Consider the following 24,616-nt stretch of genomic DNA (forward strand, 5'->3'; position numbering starts at 1 on the left):
ATCAGAAATGTTGTCACTGATTTCAAGTGACAATTTCCAGCATGACAATTATCTGTGAGTGAACTATCTTATAAAGTAAATGAAAAATTAAATTAATCAACTTACTTGAAAATTGTATGGCGAATCCAGATTTACTGATATAAAAATCTGTGTCAAACTGGATAGTTACTATGTTGAGTGTACTGTGAATGCCTTCAGGAATAAGGGAGCCACTAATTTCTTTGAGCAACATCTCATTCTCAGGTGGACCATCCCAAACTCGAAGAATGTCATGGGATGCCTCAGTATCAAAAGCAAGAAATTGGAGGCTGAAAGAACACCATTATTTTATTGTCAGCTTTAATATTACTCAACAACATGATTTCAACAACAAAACTAAACAAACAACAGAAAAAAGCAAATAAAATTTAACTTCAAATAGTAATTTTTATAATGTTTTACACCTTTATCTTTGAATGCATGAAAGCCCAATACTAAAATGAATTTGAAAGGAAAATACCTTAAAATATTTTAATTTTTCCATCATAAAGTAATATATTACTTTAGCCATTCATATAATGTGTAAGTATCTACACAATCTTTTCAGAAAAGTGTTTCAGTTTTTCTAAGATAATATTATATATCACGTTCCCACCAAAACAAATTAACTGAAAAGAACTGCAAAAATGCAGGCTGTGTTGTTTTGGTTCTTTTGTTGTTGTTGTTGTTTTTTTGTGGGTTTTTTTGTTTTTGTTTTGTTTTTTGTTTTGTTTTTTTTTTTGGTTTTGGGGGGGTTTTTTTGGGTTTTTTTTTATTATTATTTTTAATGTAGTTTTTCACTGAAGAGTTCTGCTGCTTCCAGCATTTCACAAAATTATGACCAATTTTAAAGCTCAGTCTTCTTTGGATAATGCTTATTGAAAAACCAACAATTTCAACCCAAACTTGAAATGCCAAAACCAGTGTAGAGGTAAGATTTGGTTATTATAGCCCAAAAAAATGGTTAAAATTTTAAGATTCATTTTCAGTACCTGACAATATTTCCTGGGTCTACTTCAATCACCCACATGCAACGCAGATTGTTGTCATAGGGGAAAGGATAGCCGGGGGACAAGATTCTTCCTGATGACTCTCCTTTAAACCGTCCTCCACATTCAGCTAATAAAAAACAACATTATGGAATGATCTTACAGCTAATCATCCGAGCGATCAATTTATGCATCTACCCTTTTGTTCTGCAGATTACACAATTAAACTGACCATATACCATAATATTGTAAAACAACCTATAAGGACTGCATTTCACCTCTTGCTTCACCTGCTTATTCAATCCTAATTTCCACTAAATGAAGATGAAAAAGAAGGCTACTATAATACTTAAGTCTTGACCTCTTTTCACTTTCCTGTGGGATAAATTGAGCCTGTAGGAAGCTGCAGAACTTATAAAGTTATAGTAATATTGTAAGGAAACAGGTGTAACAAAAAATACAAAATAACTTTATATTCTTCATACCTTGTTTTATTTTATTTAATCTATTTCATATAAATATATGATATTTTCCTAGCTTTTTGATACTTATATATAAGTAAAAAATACTAGTTTTACAGTGCCTTTCTGATTAAGACTTTTATGTTGATTATTTGCTAATATTAACTTGATTTGCATGCATTATGATTTTCAGTATGCACAAATATTTAAGAATTACTATCTTTTTTTTTAACTTAAAAGGGCTTACATAAACTTAGACTAAGGCTACTTATATAGACTTAGATGAGATACATGCAGAGAGAACTATAAATGCCTGTGGAAATATATCTGTGCACATATCAGATCATATCAGACCATACACATCAGATTTTACGTAGATCCAACAATCCTCACAATTTTTTTTTTCTTTCTTGCATTCAAAAAAATAAGTAAAGAAATAAAAAAATAGAAGAGTGTAATACCAATGCACGATGGTAGAGGATAGTCCCATGCCCTTCTTTCCCCAGTCATACACTTTAGAAGGCTACTTCCATGGAGTGTGTAACCTGGATTGCATCCATAAATTATAGTACTTCCAGCAAAATGACCTTGGTCACTGATTTTATATCCAAACTGTGGCACACCAGGGTCTTCACAATGTGACAGCTCAAAACCTGTGTGAGTAGTAAAATGTTGTATTTACAGAATCAAACAGGTACATACATTAATGAAATTCAGATTTTCTGGTTTTCAGTGGAAATCAATCATTTTCAAATTAAATGTAACATTTTTAGGATTTCTTCTGTGTATTTAAGCAGTCTAAGTAGGATAACTACCTTTCTTAGAGCATGACCAAGCTGTGTCATAAATTCAGTTTTCCTAAGAGTTCAGTTAAAGACAGAATAAAATCCATTATCATTATCAATAAGTTTTAAAATGTGATGATAAATTATTAAATGACAGCTAAAGCAACTGTCCACTTGTGAATAGACATTTAAAGGCTCATAAACAAAATGTAACAGCATATTCTTCATTACTTTGCATAGTAACAACAACAGCACAATAGCACCTTTGGCACCAAAGAAAAACTTCTCTTTTCATCATTTCTTGCCCTAATTTTTAGTTCAGTACATTTAAGAACTACATGCAGGAATCAATGATAATGATGATATAGAGAATTCAAGCCAAACAACTTGGACATTTTTGAGACTTAAGAGATGTGAAGCAAGAAGAAAACAAAAATAACAATGCATTACATGGAGACAGGGAGGTATACTAACTTAGGGGAAAACATAAACTTAAATTTGGGAGAAAAAAATCTATTCCAAATCAAGTTTTCTGTTATTAACTTAGAAGCAACTTGAAACTTCACTTTGTTCAAAATCAAATAATTTTACCAATATCATTGGCTTAGAATGTGTGTAGGCAAAGAAGAAGGGCCTTTGTATCAGATTGCTACTCCTATATGTAGGTAATATGGAAGGAAATGAAGGGGGTTTCATTTTCGACTCAACACATCATTCACACAGTATCTGTCCATCTGGTCAACAGTTGGTAGCCTTTCTCTCCCCAGATGCTGCATTACTATTCTTGATTGAAAATTTGTTTATTATTTTATTTTACAGGCAAAATACTTGCAAATGTATTGCAAACGTTGGATAAGGCTGCTCAGGTAAAGGGGAAAAAAAGTATATCAAATGCTGTATATTTCTTGTTCTTCCTTCAACTCATTTCATGTGTGACTGAACATGTCTCATCCTCCACAATCTCTGAGCTGAACTTTTCTCATTCCTAAACTATTGTTTCTTAGTACAGTGTGTGCTGCAGAAGCTCTGAGAGACATTAAAGTGAGTCCCAGACAAAGAACCATAATGCTGGTCTGGACACTTATTGACCAGTTAGAATTTCCTGTCTTCTAAGAAAACTTCTGACTACACTGTGAAAAGAAGTTCAAATCTGCCTTGATCCCTGATATGTCCACATTTCTGGACAGCCTCCTTACAGACTCAGAACCAAAGTCAACTTTTTAACTGACCGCCTCCCTCATGAGGGAGAACATGTAACTCCATTGCCTAAGCAGGGGAGCTAGCAGCATTTTTCTGCCCTAACTGCATGTGGCCAGAGCAGGCACAGGGCGTGGTGCTGCAGCTAGGGCATGGTGGGGCAGTTTGTGCAGGACAGCACACAGGTAGAACACCTCTTTGAAGGGTGAAGCTTCCACTGGCCCAGTAGAGACTTGAGCTGCTCATAACTCAGCAAAAGGACACTGGTTTTTTGCCATCTGCACAGTTCAAGGGTGCTGATCCAACCTGACCCTCAAGGCAGAATGGTGGGGAACCCTCTGAGCAAAGGCTGCAGCTCTGACTGGGAGGTCCGCTCCATCTCTCCCAGCTCATGGATCCACCCAGACAGAGCTCAGACTGAGCTCTTCCTCGTATCCAACCCAAATGTGCCATCTTTCGGTTTAAAGCCAGTACCCATTGTCCTATTGACACATCCTTGTAAAGAGTCCCTCTCCATTTTTCTTATAGGCTTTCTTTAGGCACTGGAAAATCCTATAAGGTCTTCCCAGAGCCTTCTTTTTCCCAGGCTGAACAGCCCCATATCTCAGCTTTTCTTCATAGGAGAGGTGCTCCAGGTCTCTGATTATCTCTGTGACCTTCTTCTGAACTTAATTTTTTTTCTTCGAATTCTACCAATATCAACAGAAGAAGATTCATTACTGTTCAGGCTAAGAATTCTTCAGGCTAGGAAAATGTGCTTTAATATGAATGTCTCAAAAGACAGGAAATGTTATTGATAAGGTTCAAGTGCTTGGCTTGGTTGCACCTATACAAATAAGAAAAATTAAATTCCTTGACACTTACATAGTACCACAGAACTGAAAGTCATATCTTTAATCATAGGGTACAGTCCTATTCTATCACACGCTAACAGAATATAATTGTACAACTTTCATCTGAAAAATAATTGTATAGTCTTTCATTATCTTGAGATATTTTCCTTTCATACTGCAAGAATTATGCTTTTTTAAAATTAGAATTAGTTTTAAAAACATTTAGCTTTTAAGTGAACCATTTTTGAACAAGTGAAAAATGAATGATTTTAACACAAGGACAAAAAAAGATGTTGATAGCTGCATTGTAGAATTACCTTATAACACTGTCCTGCTTGATTGAAATTAGTTCTACGTAATAATTCAGTGATGGCAAAAAAATATACACTAAAAAATTCATATACACTACATGTCAATAGGCATGTGCTACAATTTTCAGAAACTGACACTTGGCCAATTAGATGTATATAGCTTCTTTCATATATATCCTCTAAGCCAGATATCAGAAGTGTTTTTTTCCTCCCCTCATCTTCATAGTTTAGGTCCATATATAGGTTTTTGCTAGGAACCTTTCTTTATTATTTTGGTTCCAAATGGGATTGTTCTAAACAATAATCCAAGCTCAAAAACAAAAGCAAAGAAACTATTAGAGATGAGTCTTGAGAAAGAGAATTTCCTTTACTTATGACTTATCTTCATGAAGCAATGCTTTTTGGTTGCATTTTTTAAACTATTCACATATTTCAATATCTGTGCTAAAAAAATTAACTGAAACTTACCCTGGTTTTTTCTTATGCTTCCCAAAACTGAAAAATATCCCTCTAGAAAAACAATGGTGATTTATGTATCAGATTAAATGTCAAAGTCAGGTTTCAGTATGCTATGTGTTTTGGGTTTTTTGAGGTAGAGAAATGAAAATATATTACTTTGAAGAGTAATTTGCAGTTAGTTTCTTGCATAATTGTCATTTAACTGCACTTTCATCTTACGAGTGAAGAATTTTCATTCCTTTAAACATATAAATCTATTCCTACTGTTTTCACAAATACTTACTGGTATACACAAGCTGAAAACCTTCATCAGTGCCCTCCATGTCTGAGTTAAATTCCAACCATAAATGATTTGAAGTGCTGCTTAGTGTCAGGCCTCTTAATGATGCCCCAGTATATGCACCCAGCAGGTGAGCAGTGTTGTCTTTGCCATCATAGATCTGCAAAAAATGTGAGTGTTGCAGTCATGAAGAAAGAGAAGATATATTTTACTTACAAAACAATTCCGTACATCTGTATTAAGAGGAAGAACAGTTCTGTCAAGGGAGATCTGTTGTCAGTCTATATGAAGTACTGAAGTACTATTTAGATATACTATTTGCCTCTCTTGACTTAAGCTGACATAGGTGTGATGAATTTTCAAATGCAGTTTAAAATATGTCAATTCCTTTTTCACATAACAATAGAAGGGGGCAGAAGTGCCATATGAGCTTAGGTATTTTAGATCCATCTCTGTGTTTTCTCATTCACTATCAGTATTGTAATGCTGATCACAACCTATCAGCAAACACCTATAATGTGTATCTGCCTCAAGTCTGAGGAGGCACAACAGAAAATCTCACGTATCCCCAACTTTGGCTTCTTAAATAAACCTGTGGTGGCTTTTTATCCTGTGATGACAGGTTAAAATATAAGTGTGAAGTAAAAGGAGACTAGGAAATAAATTTAACAACTGCTTCTGTAAGTTGTAAGAGTATTGTAATCTATATGTAAATCATAGTACTGCATTTTTATTATTTCTTTTTCTTCAAGTGTTCTTCTTTTCCATCTGTCAGAATACTAAATATGTAGAACAATCTTATAATAATTCTCAGGAAATTTCCCTACAAATCTGGCTGCTTTAAAACACCACACCTTGTTGTGTTCCTGTGATTCCTAAAACATTTCCTATAATTTAACGATAATTGCTCACCCAAACATTACTCCTATAGGATTTATCTAGGGACTTATATAATAACTAAAAATTTGATTGGTGGCTTATGAAAAATTTCACTTGCAAATCAGCAAATTGACCTGCAAATAATTTTAAATTGCAATAAAGGGAAATTGTAAAGCCATATATAAAAGATACTGAATTGTCTGAAGTTCCAAATTCTATTTTAATTCTATTAATTACAAATGTAATTAAAGTTTGCATTTTTAGAGGAATCTACACCAGAACTAAATCAAAACATGTACACTAGCAATAGTAGTAAGGCAACAAAGTAAATATGAAGTATTATGATGTCTATTCCCTCTCTGTAAGGTTGAGTTACACACCTAATTCCTCTTTTCTAGAAAACCTCATGTCTCTAGTAATATCAAAGACTTTGCATTTAATGATATGCTGAAATAAAACAAGCGACTTCTAGCTATCTGTAATAAGTAAATAATTGTACAGGAGTTTAAGATGCACAACAAGATGACAACATAATTCCTTGGGTTTTACTGACACAAGCAAATAAATTCCAAGCAAACCTAAATTTAAAAGCCAATGTCCTCATGTGGACTAAAAGTAAGAAATCAGAGAAGAAGAAAAAAGTGTGATTAATGCACATCAACTAAAAAAATAATTTCAATATATATATAACAGCATTAAAAGAGATATCTTTTTTAGAAACTCATTTAAATTATACTGAGACCACTCTTCAAGCCAGAAAAAAATAAATCCCAAAACTAATCCCAAAATAAGGAAACCAAAACCAAGCAAAAAACCCCACCCAACCCAGAAAATTAATTCTGAAATGCACTTAGTTTTGCTTTAGCAACTGAAAAGAAAATACCTATTTCAGGAGAATTACTGCTATCCAGCAGAGATATATACATCATGACAGACTTAAACAAAACTCAGCTTGAATCCACCTATAATTAATAATAACCTAGGATTCAGGATTTTTTTATTTTTAAAAACTATATAAGAGTAAACCATTTCCTGCTATCTTTGTGTCACCAATACTATAGCCAAAGGAAACTGATAATATTCTCAATGTCTCACCAAAAACTTTGAATAAACCGTATCATTATACCAATTTTCTTCATGTTAGAATTTCGCCATACACACTTTATTGCCAATTTTGTTAGATGTCCTACCATATTAACTCTTTCACATTAGTCCACTGACATCTCTCATTAGTTAATATTCAATCTACTTCATGGGCTAACTGGCTGTCACATTGTATAATATTTTAAAATCTATATAGTTTCTATGAAGGAACAGAATTTAAAGTATCTAACACTTCTGCAACTGATTCATTTGAGTAGGAGAACTGCATTTGGCTGAGGCAGGATTGTGATTCATCTGAACATTAAATTGAATTATTTTTTTTCCTTTGGTTGCTTTCTTTTAGACATTCAAAATACTGCTCTTCTTAAGACACTGGGGTCTCCCTTAGGACAATAAATGAATGCATGTTTTATAGTGTAACTCATGATGTAGATTACATTTTCATTTCTCTGCTCCATTTGAGTGAATAGGGAAAAAAATGGAAAATTATAGAATCATTTAAATGATACAATTTAACTTGCCAATAAAGTGGTAACAGAACCTTCTGAAATTTGCAGAACCAACGTTTTCTTTCTAACCTTATTAAAATAGGTGGGAGCAAAATATTTTGAATGAGTTAGTAATTTGGCTTCATAATTTTTTGGAAGGCAATATTATATGTGAATTAAGGTAGCATGAATAGCTTATTTTTAATATATTAATATACTTTCTTATAGGCCTTGCCAGCACATCTAGATTTAAGTCACTTGGGTGCTAAAGATAAGTGCAAAAAGAATAATTATAAAAATATTATTCAGTTGGATATATTTTTCTTTGAGTCATCCTGAAACATTAATTTAAGATAATTGACTCATGATTCCTAGATATGCTAGTAAGAAGTTATTCAGAAAACAGAGTTCCATCCTTAGTCAGTATTTAATGGCCCAATCTTTTAAATTATTAATTCATAAAGAAAAACAAAGGCACAGAAAATTGTATTAATGTTCTTAATACCACAATAAATGCTACAGGGAAGAATGCTAATAGTGATCACTGTACCTAAATATTTAAACTAATAGATGCTATATTCAATTTTTGAAGGAAGTGTTTGCATTTGCAATCACAGGGCAAATAAAACTTGCTAATCTCTTAATTATCAACAAATTTTAAATGGAAATCAAAGCTCTTTTTTCTGCTAATTTTTTTAACTATATAAAATTTTAGTGAGGGAGTATCATAAGTAAATGTATAAAATTTGTGCATTTTAATCACTCTATTTTTGAGATATTTCCATTGAAACATAAAAGGCATATGGATATGAAGATCTGTTCCTTTATAAAGAGAAGAAATAACATAAAATCAGCAGCTCAGAACTGAGGCTGTCAACACCCTGTCAAATGTATATCACATGCGAATAGAAGCACTAATATAAAGACAAAAGTGTCCATATGTTTGGGGGGGTGGAGGGGACGTTGTCCCCTATATTTATTACCTTTTTCTCAGTCTTATATTCAGGATGATATTGCTATTATTGTTATTATAAACATGAAGATTCTCAAGAAACAAATAAGCAGAAAGGTCCAAATAACACAGCCCGTAAAAGTCTTTGCCCAAAACCCTCAAAAACTGAATAATTTGCACACATTTAAAATCTGGCCCACAGAGGAGACAATGAACAAATGCAGTAAAACTGAATCCTCTGTAACTGGCAGGACCACAAACTGCTGAGCGAAGCACAGACGAAGAGAACCCCCAGTTCTGTTTGCTGTCACACTGTTACCTGCCTGTTGCTGCAGTGAGGGCTTTAATACAAGGAAAAAGAAAGATTGCTTTATAACATTATTAAAAATAATTCTAAAATAAATTTTTCCACATAGATGCAATATCACCTACCACTTCAGTTCTCACACTACATAAAGGCAAGCACATAGTCTACTACAAAAGAGGGAAAAGATCCTTTTCATACTCGGTGTTCCTCTCTCTTTTGTTTTAGGTTTACTCAATTAAATCTGTCCTCAGAATTTTTGGAGGTGGTTTGTTTATTTTTAATTTAAACATTAACCAGAAGACTACCCATTAATTAGCACCATGTATAGGCACATTTTTATTTATGCTGAAATCTACTGAAAATAAAGAAAACAATCCCTTTAGCAATGCCCAAGTTTCAATTTTAATGAAACTGCCTTTTTTCCTATAAATTAAAAAGTATGTTAAAATATCATTGATATAAAAGAATATTTTCTACATTCAACAGATTTCAACACAAATAACATGTTCATCACTACCAATGGACTATTCAGGCAAGCAGAACAATGATAACTCTGTTTTTTCTCTGCATATCTCAAGGACTTACAGCTAGCAGAGACTAGAGAGTCTGCAAGAAAAATTGGTGGATGGAGATAAAAGAGGGGGAAAAACAGGTAGAAATATTTTCATACTTTGGAAAAAATGCATTATTTATCTTTGCCTCCCACATAGGTAGCTTATTATAAAAATATTGAATTCTGGAAATATAGTGCACAAACTCAGTTATCAGTAGAGTTGCAAAAAAGGAAGCAAGTGATACAGAGTTTCTGAGATTAATATTAAATAGATTGGCATGTAGTGACTGTAGAGATCCTAAATTCTTCATGTTTTCATATAACTTTCATAAATATTAGAACAAGATATGGCACTTTCAAGAGCAGCTTATATCCCTACATACACACAAAAAGGTAGACGTATTTATATATTTCTTACTGTTTCTAATAAAACCCAAAAAGAACTACACCATTAATGTAAGTAGCCACAGCAGTTACACTGAAAGAAGAACAGTAGAATTACATACTAAATGAAGCAAATGAAAACAAATTATATGCTCTGAAACCTCTGTTCTATACCAGTTCAGAACTGACAAAAGGCAGCTCCTCCTTCTCTGCCCCTGGAGTGACAGTAAAGGTGGTGATTTACTTTTGTTAAATATGCTGTTTCTCTCTAAGGCTGCATTCCCAGTACAGCTGTTTCATTGTTTCAGTCACAGTGCTTGTCAGATATAAACATCATCCATGGTCAGTTAATTTCCATGGCAAGCAGCAGACCTCATGGTTTCATTAAAGAACTTGTCAAAATTTTATTAGAATACTCAGAGTATTCAGACTTTGAATGAAATGTTAGCTGCATACCTCTAGTGATCTAAAAATCCTTCTGCATGAAAAAATAACACAAAGTACATTACTAACTTCTTTGCCAACATTTTCATCTCCAGCTTCTAATGGAAAGAGATCGATTATCCAAGTTTGTCACTAAAACACTGAGTTTTAACAATGAAATATTATGGAGTTGATTCATTTCTGTCTGGGGGAAGGAAGATCTCTCTAGAAGCTGGTGTTTTAAGTAGCTTGATTTTAAAATTCTGACTGCTCTACCCGCCCTCATTCACAGTGGATGGGGAATTCTGTATTTGCTATATGGCACTTGGCTGTTTTGAAGACAGGGTGATTTCTTTTTTCTTTTAAATTTAAGTTCCTCCCAGTTACAAAGTAGTGATACATATTAGATTAAAAGCATTTGTGGACTATTAATGATTCATTTAAAACCAAAATATAACCTTAATGTCCTATTCCTGTAGCCAAAAGGTCATTCTCCACAATCAGCAAAACAGGCAAATTAAGCCATGTATTCCCTTTTTCAGAGTAGAATAGGATCATAGAAAGAGATCAACAGACAACTGCAGAACTGATTCTGGGAGGAAAGTTTAGGAATGTGTGACTGCTAATATGTTTCCTGAAGAATTTTTCTTTATCAAATGAACACATGAAAAAAGAGTGTGATATAATTAAGACAGTTTGTGAGAATTTCATCTAAGAAAGAAGGCAGGAAAAGACACCATGGTTTCCAAAGATATTTCTTCCCACAGTTATAAAGGCTTGAGTGCCTCTGTCTTGCTATGATGTCAGATAGACTGAAAAAAAATTGACAATCATAATCAAGAATACCTCTCATAGTTTGTTTTGGATTTTTTTAATAGGGAACTTCATCTCATTATAATTCAAGGCTGTTGACTTGAAAAACGAATACTCTAATTACATAACACTATTTTCATTTAAAAAATACACCTGCAATATACAGCAAATATTTCTGCCACTGACATTTACAGCTGACTGGTGGCCTTCCTCTATATTAATCTATAATTAATTTTTCATTACTTGTAATTTCACATTAATTGAGTAGCAGTATTAAAGCAGAATTTTCTTCTAAGTCTCTGAGTTAAGATTGTCTAGTTAAACATCTGAAGTGCATATGGTTCAAATTAAACTTGAAAAGTCATAAATGATTAGATCTTTTGAAATATGTACATTAAATTATTAAAAAAGAAAAAGAAGACAAAAATTGATTTTTTTTAATATGCATTTATATTTATCTAACTCTACATGACTGTAGCTCCCTTCCCACAGTGGTATGCATAATCTTTTTAAATTAAGATAATAGAGTTGAATTGTTGCAACCTAAAAAAAGCCCCAAAACCAGCAACAAACAAAAAAAAAAAAAAAAAACCAAAAACAATCCACCAAACAAACAAACAAACAAAAAAAAAAAACCTTGAGAAAAATCCATCCATATGCTTTTATTGGCTAACAATTATTTGAACAACTGGTTTGGTTGGTTCATTAGTTGGTCTGAGGTTTTTTTCCATATTACTTACAGTTTAATAAATACTAAACAGCTTTTAAATTAAATCTTTCAAAATTAATTAATGTAACAATTAAAGGGGCATCCACTTGGTTTCCAAATAAGCAACAATTTTAATATAAAATAAACACACCTGTGCATTCTGGGTATCTAGTGGCCTTTGATTCATTTTTCTTTGCATCTGTTTTGCTTTAAGAAGAGCGTAAGGGTTTTTTAATTATTTAAAACCATTTGATTTTCTTTTTCTTTTTGATGCCTGATTTCATTTTACATTAGTTGTTTAGGTCTGCTTATACATTAGGTATAATTAGCCCCTTTTGAAAAAGCTTGTATCTGACAACTAATGACAGAAATCCTACCCTAATGCACAGATGGCTACAGTTAGATGAGATAAATCCCAGTATGAATCACAGTCGGCTTTTTAGGAAAACATATTTTCATAATCCTTCTCATTTAATACATACATGGAAGAATATGGCAGAAAAACTTTTTTAAATCAAATATGGTACAGTACTTTTTATTCCTTTCATTTCGCAGAAGCAAATTTAATTAAATTACATATTCTGAACAATTGGACAATTATTTAATCTCGGATATTTCACTGCATTGATGTGCTATTGCATATGGTATGTTCAAAAAGACACCCTGATCAACATCAACTTTAAATGTGTAGTTGGCTAAGTAATACATGCATCTGCAGCTATATGTATTGGAGTACAGTAATAAAATCTATGAACTAATCAAAGATAGGGGGAAATCACTGTATAAAACTCTGGTAGGTTCTAGTATCCTTCTTTGACCTTTGTGGTTTCTTTCTTTGACGCACACCAGAATAAAGAAATTTCAAATATAAAACTTATGTACAAAAGGCAGTATGTAGACTGTGGTAAATTCAAGTTATGGGTGTTATGTTTTATTGTGTTTAGATTACAGCTCAAGTTATGAAGATACTGTGGAAGTAAACAAATCAAAAGGTGCAATTGATGAGTATTTAACATTAAAAATATACTACAAACAACCATTAAGGCAACATTTGTTTCATCATTTCAACCTCTTTTGTAATGTTCTCCAGTCAGAAAAACATGTGTCAAGAAACAGATTATGGGGGCACCTAATTTTTAACTTTTATAAAATTGAATAATTTTTGAAAGATATTTTGTAAGAGCTGCTTTATATCTACTTACCTGGTACTGTGCTATTGCAGACAGATAAACTTCAATGATGGGAGGTACTAGAAGTTCAGAAATAACAAATAAGTTACATGATTACATACCTTAAGAACATCCCCTTGGGCTAAGTGAAATGTTCTGGCAGAAATATTTATTCCTTTCCCTGCTTGTACCTGAATGCTATAAATACATTCATGGTTGTTTTCATAGTTAAGAGGATAATTGGGGGACAATAAGATTCCTTCATTATTTGTCGTGGAGGCTCCACATTCAGCTGCAATTAAAAAAAATGTTAAGGCATGTTTTAATAAAACACATAAATATTTTTAGTAGTGGTGATAATGGTAATGTTAATGTAACCTAGTTCAGCATTAATAATATTTATTAATATCTAAAATCTAGTTTTAAGTACATGATCATGACAATGATTGGCGGCTACAGGAATATTTATAAATTGCAATACTTTAATACAAGTATATAAAAAATACTCTGAGTTCAAATCATATTAATGACACATTCATAATCATATTGTTTTATAGGATGTCCCTTGAATTTTGTTGTATTTGTTTTAATTTCTCCAATACTGAAATTCATAAAGACATGCAAATTAAATGAAAGTAGAAGATTTCTAAATAGTTATATGAGTATTTATTTATATATACACACACATGTATAAATATATATATGTGTAAGTACAGACATTTTCACATAGATTAATAAAAAACTATGTTTTTTTTCCTTTGGTATTATTTAACCAAGATCACCAACATAGTCAATGGTGTAAATTACAGTAGGAAAATATTATGTTATAGCTATATAGTTATTTTCAATAACAAAGAAAAGAAGAAAAACATAACTCTCAGAGAAAAAAAATGTTAATTTACTTATTTTCAAGTAATATAGTTATTATTTCAAGAAGTAAAACATATAATCCAAGATTTTGGGAATTCCTTTAATTACCCATAAAAACCTGGAAGCATAAACACTTGTGGCAATGCTTTATTAGGTACTATTAACTAAGTTTCACTTTCTATTATATATTGGACTATATACTGATTTTTAATTAAGTAACTTTTAGCATTTAGTTACCATTAAAATTCTTTGCTTCCCTTTTTATTTAATCTTGATATGTGGCCATTGTAGTAAAAGTACAAGAGTATTTCCTTTTTTTAACAGATTTGGATTAATTGTAAATTTAACTGTAACACTAAATTTTCTGGGTTTATTTCAATATTCTTGCCACTTATTACACCCACTCTCATGAGAATGCATCTCATTTATTTTAACGTGGGAAGTTAACTAATTTATAATTTCACAGAATAAGTGATGTTGTTCTGCGAAACTGTGCGGTAATCTCAGTGGTTTGAAAAGATGTTTAGGCAAACTATGGTGTCTATTCTAAAATGTTTTATTTTTATAATTAACATTATAAATTATTATTTATTTTTTATAATTAACATTATACTTTTTAAATTAACATTATTATAGTTTCTAACCCAGACTTGTTTGAGCAACATTCAGGATATTGAAATATATCTTTTTTACATCAAATTAAGACAGAAATGACAGGAAAAAACCCAACTTGATAAACCACCTTTTCTGTATGCAGCTAAAGCAGACATTGCCCAAAAAGCTGAATCGGGCACTGATCAAAGAACAAATGCTTGATGACTACATCTAATTCAGCAATATAGAACAAGTACCCAAATAATTCAGGTAGCATTATTTTGTCCTGGAACAGCTGGATACAGACAATCTAAGCAGAAGTGGAAAATCTTCTATTCCACATGATCACAGCTATCCTTTTATTGCACTCTCAAATAAATGGATATTTGCTATTTCTAAGATGCAGAGGTCAGTTTGAATTACAACAGAAAGGAGAAAGATGATTGTAATTTCAGGACTGTGAGATTTCTTTTCTCATTCCAGAGGGATATAAAAGCCAAAAGGCACAAGGTAATTACGGTATTAAGTTGATCCAACAACTCTGAGCTATGTCAGAACTATAATTCAAAGCAATTCTTTAAAATCTGAACACAGCAGTAAGCTAACTTTTGAGTTAAATTTTTAACTAGTGTTTTAGAATCATGCTAAGTTTTTTGTTAAGAAGGATGTCACCATGTCATCATGTTTCATGTCATCGTATTTATCAATATGATTTTCTGAATTTAGAGAGAGAATATTGTGTTCCAAGTTGTGGATGTCCCATCCCTGGAAGTGTTCAAAGTTAGGTTGAATGAGGCTTGAGAAACATGATTGAGTAAAAAATGTTCCTGCCTATGCCAAACAGATGTACCACATGATCTTTAAAGGCTCCTTCCAACCCAAACTATTTGGTGATTCTTTGCATCTTGTGTTAGCAGAGAAGAAAACTAATTTAGTAAAAGCAGTCTCAAAAATCACAGCATAATAGAATTTCTCCCACAGCATTGTCCCGGTTCCATGGAGGCACCAGCCCAGCCTACAACAGTTGCTTCTTTTGTACGCTTCTCAGCAGAATTCTGACACAATCAACAGTTAGTTCCTGTCTTCTCTCCTTGCCTCCGGTCTGTGCAAATTATGGCTTAAAAAACCACAGAACAGCTAACCACAAAGCACCAAACATATGCTCAGTCAAAAACAGGACTTAGAATTAGATTCTGGAACAAGTGCTAAATCAAACTGAGAAGATCCACAATTAATATTTTAAGGCATTCCAAACTGCAGAATAGATAGTTTTATGTGAGAATCTCCACTCCTATCTATAAACATGAACAGGCAGTTATACTGTTTAAAATCCCATGGAGCTTCATGGGACTTACGTTACTTTTCATTCTCTGGTGTTAATATTAGAGCAAAGATTAAAAGCTACCATATTAATTCTATTTGCATTTAAGTGTTGAGTAAAAAAAGTGTCAAAAAAGTAATGTAAATGGAATTCTTAAGTTTAAAAAAAGTTTAATAATAAACTAAACACATGCGATTTTTTCAAAGTATATGGAAAATAATTTTAACAGGCATTACAGTGAGTGGAAGACAAAAAAGACTTAAGAGTAAAAACAGGATAAAATTAAGGGAATCTGTGTAAATAAGGAAATGTAGAAGAGAGAAAAGAGGTGACAAATCATTACTTAAGAAGTAAAGGAAAAATTCAATGGATTGCAGAGTCTGTAACCATTCTTTAAATCATACATAGTGCTGTTATCAGAACTTACAAATATTTTGTTACTGTATTAATGTTTCATTCTAGTAATATTCCCTCTTCAACAGAGATAAAAATGAGGCTGTTTTATTAATAAAGTTTTGGGCTTTTAAAAAACTTCTACTTGTTTCAGCTGAAACCTAGAACCTGCCCTACACATTTTCCTTGTGTGAAAAAAAAAATAGAAAAAATATTCCGCATCCAGATATATTTCCACAAAGACTTTCATTCAGCCTAATATAAAATAGAAGGATGTAGTAGTAAGTGAATTACTGTTTCCAGACTCTGGCAGAAATAATAGATTCATTTCAGTATTAGAAAGGAAAAATAAACAAAAGCCTCAAAGGAAAAGAAATAAAAAATAAAAACTTCTATTACAAGATTATTATAATAAAAGACTGTTATGCTTTTGGCTATGAATGTGTGTTCATTGCACCTTTGCATAATAAACCAGATGAATTTTAACTGCTGTTTATTAATGTATTTAAATTCTGTAAGCATGTGAAATGTCGTTGTGATTGTTACCAAGGAATAAATGCATCTATTTGGGCAACTTAACAGACAATTAATTCAATGGATTAAAAATAAAATTAAACAATTAAAAATATATAATATTGCAATATTTCTCATAATTTAGCTGACTGAAATCTTGCCATAAATAATTATCAATCAAAAAAACCACGATGTGCTCCTACAGATCAAAATTCACACAGAGTGAAATTGTTTTCTTCAATACAATCCTTTGGAATCAAAAGATGAGAGCTACATCTAGCAGTTCTGTGTTTTGAAAAGATGGCATCTCCTGATTAGGAGACTGTGTATTGCAACAGCTTGACTGGGCAAGTGAGCAGAAGCATTCCAAGTAGGATTTTATCTTTAAGCAACTTTGTACTATATTGTAAATAAAGTTACTTCAGAAACTGTATCTAAATTCAGTGCTCAACAAATGGTTTCTTATTAAGCTGTTTGTCTTCAGATGTTCCAGCTCTTCAGCTGAAGGCTGGCAGAAACCAGAAAATATACTCTTGTCAAAACCAGGCAGCAAACCAGATGATAGCACAAAAATTGTGAAAGGATTAAGTTGTTACTAAAGCTTTCTTTCTGTGAGTCATAAGGTTATCACAAGCTTTCCAGGCAGTTTTTGTATTCTGACAGGTTAAATACAGGGAACTCTATGCCGACAAAAAAAGGAAAAAGAACATTGTCTTCAATAAGTAAGAATAGTGGGGTTTAATTTTATTTTACATTGTTCCAAAATACAAGACTTCCTTTCATATAGACAAAATGATTAAGAGAAATTTCTAATTATGTATCTGCAATACAGGTATCTATTTCCTAGTTGATCTGAACATCAAAAGATTCACGTGGCTGTTTGTGTATGAAACTTGTTTTCAATATACTTTGGCTGTTTTATGACTACTTTATTTATCTTGTAATGAAAGACAGTATTTCCAGATTTGGGAAGATCCTGCATTTATGACCTCCAATAATTTTACAAAAAGATGATATTTCTAAATTAATGGCCAAATTGCCAATGGCCAAACACAAAAGAAATCTTTCTTAGAAAGAATTACTTACATTATTAATGTTACTTTTCATAACTGATTGCTCCAGCTGGCAAGAATGGGTAGGAGTCCCATATACTTTAAATAATATGCTCCTGCATTGCAATCGATCAAAGGAGGATGAAGAAATAGCATGACAAATGAGCTTCTACATTAACATTAACAAGGCAAATTGTGTTAAAAATCCACATTCTATATTAGAAGAATTTAAACTACCAATGGGCATGACTTTCCTTTAAACTAATTTAAAATTCTCATAAAAAACCCCCAACACCACCAAAAAATCCCAAAACATTAACAACCAAAAATCCTCTCCACAAAATAACTTAGGAAATGCTGGAACCGTTGGAACTTAGTAAAAATTTCCACATGGGGAACAGGGAAAATTAAAACTTGATGCAAAATCCAAAAATACATAAGAAGTATTTAAAAACTTCTTATCACATCATAATGCTATTATACTAACGTATGGTAAGACCTCAGTGACTGTCTTTTGCTTTTTTCAGGAATCCTATCCCTGAAGAAAATTACATATAACATATTGACAAACAGCAGAAGAAATATTTAAAGGAATAAATTTACTTCTGATGAACAGAAGAAAGCTTAGGATTCATTTGTTCTCAGATGAATCAATGACATTTACAAGTGGATATCACATTCCTTAAACTCAGAATTCATGCTGCCCAAACATTCCACATATTTAAAGAAACCTGAAAACTAGCAAAAGGACATTTTTTGAAGCAAAATATATTAAAAGCGATCTTTATCTTAAATATTTTGTATGCACAGAAATGGATAGAGCTATGCAGATGGAGCAAGATTAATGGCATATAGAATAAGATGTGCAGAGGGTAGCTACTGCTAATAAGGGAACTTACTACAGGTGTATCTGTGGTGGAACCTTCCCTTCCTTGGTTCCATATTTACACATGTCCAGTCAATGCTGAATTTATTTTTTCTTTCATACAATATAAGCTTTCAGACATTTCTGAAATGTCTGTTCTTGGTGTTCTTTGGAAAGCACCTTAGATAAAGCCTGGCAAAGATGCTATACCAGTGAACATCTTGGCAAAAAATCTCTACTGACAAATATGCATGTACAATATTATCTGAAAAGTATGCCAGAAATTACAGAAATCAATGGGTTTCCCCATAGATATTTTATGTCTTTTTGTCTGCTTTTTATAATTTCAAGGGACATAGTTCCTTAGAAACCTGTAAGTCCAGAATTAGAGGGTGTTTAGGACCTACTAAGAAGAATAAACAGAAAAAGTGAAAGTAGCACAGAAGAAATAAGTTTTAAAGTCAGTGTCTTCCAGTGAAGGTTTAGCAGTCTGGAAGTCTTACGGCCCTAAGAAAGGCAAAGGAAAAGACTTGACACTGTTGGAAAGCTGTGAAGACAGATTATTTTACAGAGACATAGATACAATTAGGGTCAAAAATTCTGACATGACAGTTATAATGAATTGGGCTATTGGACCGCCTTATAAGGAATGAAAAAAACAAACTGGAAAAGGGCAGAGGAGAGAGACAAAAAATACATAAGAAATCCTGGCATAATAGAGACAACTTTCTACATTTCACTGAAAAGAAAAGCAATTCCAAGAAAGAAATATGTGTGATGAATATGAACATTGCATTTGGTTATCACTTGAGTACAGCAGAAAAATAAAACATGAAACTAAGGAATGACAGTATTCTAACAGATCTTTAATCATCTTCTTCCATTATTGATCATAAGAAAAGTTTAATTTTATCTATGTCACTATTTTTCCCTTGAAAGCAATAATAATTGCTCTTGTTTGTTTCTATCTGTAACAGAGTTACAGGAAAATTCTTGTAAGCTATCTAAGGCATTGAAAATTATACAGAGAGCTAGGCAAGGACGTCTGAGCTCCAAATGCATCAAAACATTTCAGAGGCACTACAACCCTATGAAAGCAACTCCATATTCACAAGCTAAAGACAATTTCTCTGCTCTGTATTACAAACTGGAGACAAACCCCTAGCATACTCAGGAAATGTAGATTCCTTAGGAACACCCAGAGCTTAGAGTTTGCTTTTATGAAAAGTCAAAAGTGAACACACATTCATATTTAGTGTAGGTATTTTTTTTAAGAATGCATTACTTATAGTCAAAAAGAGACTTATTTTTCACTGTCCATGGAAAAGTAAAAAGCAAGCAATTCAAAGATTATGGACTCCTTTCTGTCATCATTAGATACACCCATTTATTAACAGCTTGTTCTGTTGGCTGTGTTGTAGATAATTTGTAGTAACTCATACAGAAAGTGTTTTTGTTTTGTTAGCCAACAAGAGTGGATAACACACCAAAGTTTCAGCTACCATCAAACTATGCTTGCTCCATGAGTGACTGCAGACATCTACCCCAAGAAGTGATGCATCATATGCTGAACAGAAAAATAGAAAATCTTTATGCTTTTTTAGAAACATTTTATTATAAAAATTGTTTCAGCACAACATCAAGCCCTACTGAATTGAGAGAATGCCATAATTTGAGAAATTCAGCCTTAAAAAATAAGTAAAATGATATTTGTTTGCTACTTGAACATGTTTTCTATTTAATAATTCCTAATTTCAAAATTTCATTTCTGAAGTCATAAGTAATTTTATTTAAAAAAATACTATCTTTATAGATTGAATAATAACATTGAATCATAAATAGCAAGTATTTATCCATCTTCTAAATAAGAAAGCTTCTTATTTTCTGGCAAATTACTTGGTTTAGAATTGATTGTGATTGACTACTCTGTTTCAAAACCTAACAGATTGGCCTTTGTTGTATTCAGACAGGGATGCTTGGCTTCCACTAAACTTCTTCTACTTTATCTGTCTTCCCTGCACTTTATTCTTGTGTTGACAAGCTGAACACAAATACCATAAGCAGTGGTTTCTTCCCAACTGATGTTGAGCGTATGCGAAAGCGCATGTTACAGCAAACGCATTACATCTCATTAATCATTTTGACAAAAAATGCCAAACATGAGCAACAGCAACAGTACATAAATTTTGAGTCCAATATAAGTGGCCAACAGGAATTTCTATTCTTGTTTTAATTTCATTATTATGACACATAAATTAAGCACAAGATTGACAAAGGCTGGATACATATGGGGGGAAGAATTGCTAATTAATCCTTTCCAGTTGAGACTATCTTTTATTTTCAAATGTAAGGAGAAGACATGTTGACTAGAAAATAATTCCTTCCTCGTGTTAGAGCTTTTATCTTTTCCCCTAACAAACAAACATAAACATTATTTTTCTATGTCATGAAAGCTCTATAGCAATTTTTTTACATTTATGCTGCTGTGGAATTTACCAGTTTTACTGGTAATTTACCAATTTATTTCATATTAACACTTCTTGAATTTTATTTAATTTTAATATGAAAATCAACCTGTCTTCTCGACTGCACACACATTCCTTATTATTCTTATGGTTAAAAATTCATCAACCCCAACACAAAAAAAAGTTCTATTCATCCCTGGCTCCGACTCAGCTTCTAAACCATTTCCTCTATAGGTATATAGATAAATGTTGCTAATGCATAAGCTAAATTCGTAAGTTTCCTTATACTGAGGTAAGCATAGGAGTGGTTTGAACCTAAAAATGTTGATACAGTACTTAACAACAAATAAGAGAAAACATATAATCCATACTTACTATGCAATCAACATCTGAAAGACATTTATGTTTTACTAACATACAACTTAGTATAAAAAAATATTTAAAATGCACACTGAGACAGATGTTTTCATGTATAAACCTTCCCATACAGTACATGCTCTTTAATAAATTTCAGCAATATATGCTCTTTAATAAATTTCAGCAATATATACTCTTAAATAAAAATAATGCAGACAATTGATTAACTATTCTACTTTTTAGAGGTCTTATTGTTTTAATAGTTCTCAACAGAACTGAAAAGCAAATGATTTAGGAAAAATTCAGCTCAATCAACAGTCTTCAGCCATTTAAAGTTAAATATCTACTCAAAGCTACATATATAGGCTACTTCTACAAGGAGTGGAGAGTGTTAGGTAGGAATCATCAGAGAGTGTTTCTTCTAAATTATTTTAGCTATGATTTAAAAACCAGAATAACTGTTCTAAGGATATTCTAAGGATATGGTTCTTACATTGAATATCCAAGTTGACTCTACTCCTATAAATGGACCTAGTTTAATGAAATAAATCTGGTTAAGTGCTCTAACTACAATTTTATAATACAAGTATGACTTGGAAACTTGCATTGACAAAAAACAAACAAAAAAAATCAATTACCTGACATCTGAACAGGTAAATGCTGATTTAAATTTATGCCCAGTTGTCCTAAAATATTAATCCAAGTAAGAAGAGTAAGCATTGTGCCCTCAATCTGAATTGCTTTCAAGTACAGACTATGAAGTCCGCTTATAGTTATAATACTAAATATATTAAGGAAAAGGTTAAAAAATTGACTAAGGAGATATGGAGAATATGAGAGTACGTTAAATAGAGGTGTATTACCATGCTTTTCCATGCTCTAAATCTGCAAGTACATGGACAATGACTACACATACAAGCAAATGAAAGCAGCTGACCACGTACCCACACACCTTGGCAGAGGTGCACTCCACACTCGTCGTCCACCACCAAGACAAATAACCTCTGAAGCTCCTTCTAAACGATATCCAGATGAACAGGAGAATGTCAGAATATCTCCAACGCCAAAATTGAATCCTATTCTGCTACCAAATTGTGGGATCCCAGGATCTTCACATGGCTCAAGATTATACTCTGCAAACAAGAGCAAGCCAGATTGTATGAGACCACATTCTCTACCAGTCATATAAGTAATCTTGTAGTCTAGTAATTTCTGTATATTTCCACTGGAATATCAATACATGCATCAGATTTTAAAACAAAATTATTGTGGGCATGTTAAATTGATAATTAGATTATGTTTAAAAGTAAGGCAAATTAATACTTTCACAATGTTTTAAAAATACATGACACAAAATGATTTATTACTCTTGTAAGAGCCATACAAAACTCCAGTAAATTGAAAAAAAATAAAAATGGCACAACAAAAACTAAATAGTTGACACTTTAACTTATCTGGAATTTCAGTTATTGAAATTAGACTAGTTCTGTTTCCTCACCTCACTTGATAATGTGTCTTACAGTTTACTGCCATCTTATTTATCATGTAGCACAAATGTGTCTTTTGCCTCTATAAAGGAACAGAGGTTTTCTTGCTTTGAAATTATTGTGCTTAGGAAAAAAATGTAATATAATTTTTCAGTATAAATTATTTCTCAAAATAATTTCAATTCTTTTTTTCTTTATATAACATATAGAAAAAAAAAAAACAAAAAATAGCAACATTTTCAGGACCCAGATATTACAGGTATTTCCTTACCAGAGAAAGAAATATTAAATCCTTCATATGATATTGAAAAATCTGAAATAAACCGCAGCTGAGCTCTGAAATTTCCATAGAGACCAGCATTGATTGGTGAAGGAAGCTCTGAGCCAGTCAGACGTGCCAATGGCTGTGTGAAACTGCCATTCTCTGTTATTAGTAAGTAGTCATGATGATCCTCCAGATGAAATGTGTAGAAGGTGAACTGCACACCTATTAGAAAAAGTAGAATTAGATTTACATATCACCCTATTAAGATGCATGTACGTGAGCCAAGGTTAAAACTCATGCATTGCATTATGAATCATCATTTGGAAAATGAAGATAATCCATTTTTTCTAAAAATAAATATGTCTCCTGATTTTGGAATTAAAACATTTTTCAGCAGGTTTTATTTTGACACCATCTTTAATTTTTGACTTTAGCTGCAAAATATGGACATCTGATTTATAGAATTTAAAGATATATGCTTCCATTTTTTGAGAAATCCAATGGTGCACTATGTATATTCAAAACTACAAAAAAGTTAATGGCAGAATAAAAAAGATAAACCTTATTTCTTACAATCACCAGTATCCTTTAATAGCAGCAGTGAAAGGAAAGATTATAAAATATATTATATTAAATTCTAATGGCACATACAGTAGCAGCACCAATTCCTCCCAAAAAAGGGGACGTCTCCTAATAAGATGTGACATATGTCAACAGTACAATTTTTTTGCCAATCATCATTTATCAATCACACAACTAGAAAGGAAGATATCTCCTGGAACATAATAGCAATAAAAAGACTTAAAGATGACGAAAGACAGTTAAATAATTTCTGAATTTTCAAGTAAGATTTAGAACATGATCTTTTGCTAGAATGCAAAAAGCCACGAAAAATAAACATAAGAATCTATTCACTAGCTTAAGTGATTACGGATGCCTCTAATGTAATACCATTTTCAGTTTTATCATGTAAGTTATAAACCAATGCTTCAGCCTCTTCAAATATATCTGATGATGTAATACTTAGGATGATCCATTCATGTGATTGCAGATTAACATTGCAGATTAAGATTTATGACCTTTGGGTACTCTCATGGCCAACACATTTTTAATAGTAAACATAATTTAATCAAAAAGCAAAGAAATAGTTCCTCTTCTTACAGACCCAACACTGCACCACTCACCCTACCCTGCCACCACCAGCCCCAAATTTCTCTATGAGGGTAATAAAATCCTAGGTAGATATACTGTGCTTGACTCAGCTGTCTAAATATATAAACATTGTGCCCCTTTGGGTGTTGTAGGTTACCTTTTCTGGAC

At 32.3% G+C, this 24,616-nt stretch overlaps 1 protein-coding gene across 2 annotated transcripts in view; it reads right to left on the minus strand.

Annotated features, from left to right (window-relative positions):
* The window catches only part of CSMD3 (CUB and Sushi multiple domains 3), a 580,968-nt gene that overhangs the window by 193,672 nt on the left and 362,680 nt on the right, over positions 1–24,616 (minus strand). For both annotated transcript variants that reach the window (XM_066334988.1, XM_066334980.1), the window contains 7 exons: positions 23,303–23,518; positions 22,489–22,677; positions 13,237–13,406; positions 5,337–5,493; positions 1,930–2,121; positions 1,011–1,137; positions 106–308 (listed from right to left, as the gene is read on the minus strand). In XM_066334988.1, the coding sequence (XP_066191085.1) occupies positions 106–308; positions 1,011–1,137; positions 1,930–2,121; positions 5,337–5,493; positions 13,237–13,406; positions 22,489–22,677; positions 23,303–23,518 (1,254 nt within the window). The remainder of the gene's footprint in view (positions 1–105; positions 309–1,010; positions 1,138–1,929; positions 2,122–5,336; positions 5,494–13,236; positions 13,407–22,488; positions 22,678–23,302; positions 23,519–24,616) is intronic.

This window comes from Sylvia atricapilla, chromosome 1 (assembly GCF_009819655.1).
Source record: "Sylvia atricapilla isolate bSylAtr1 chromosome 1, bSylAtr1.pri, whole genome shotgun sequence".
NCBI lineage: Eukaryota > Metazoa > Chordata > Aves > Passeriformes > Sylviidae > Sylvia > Sylvia atricapilla.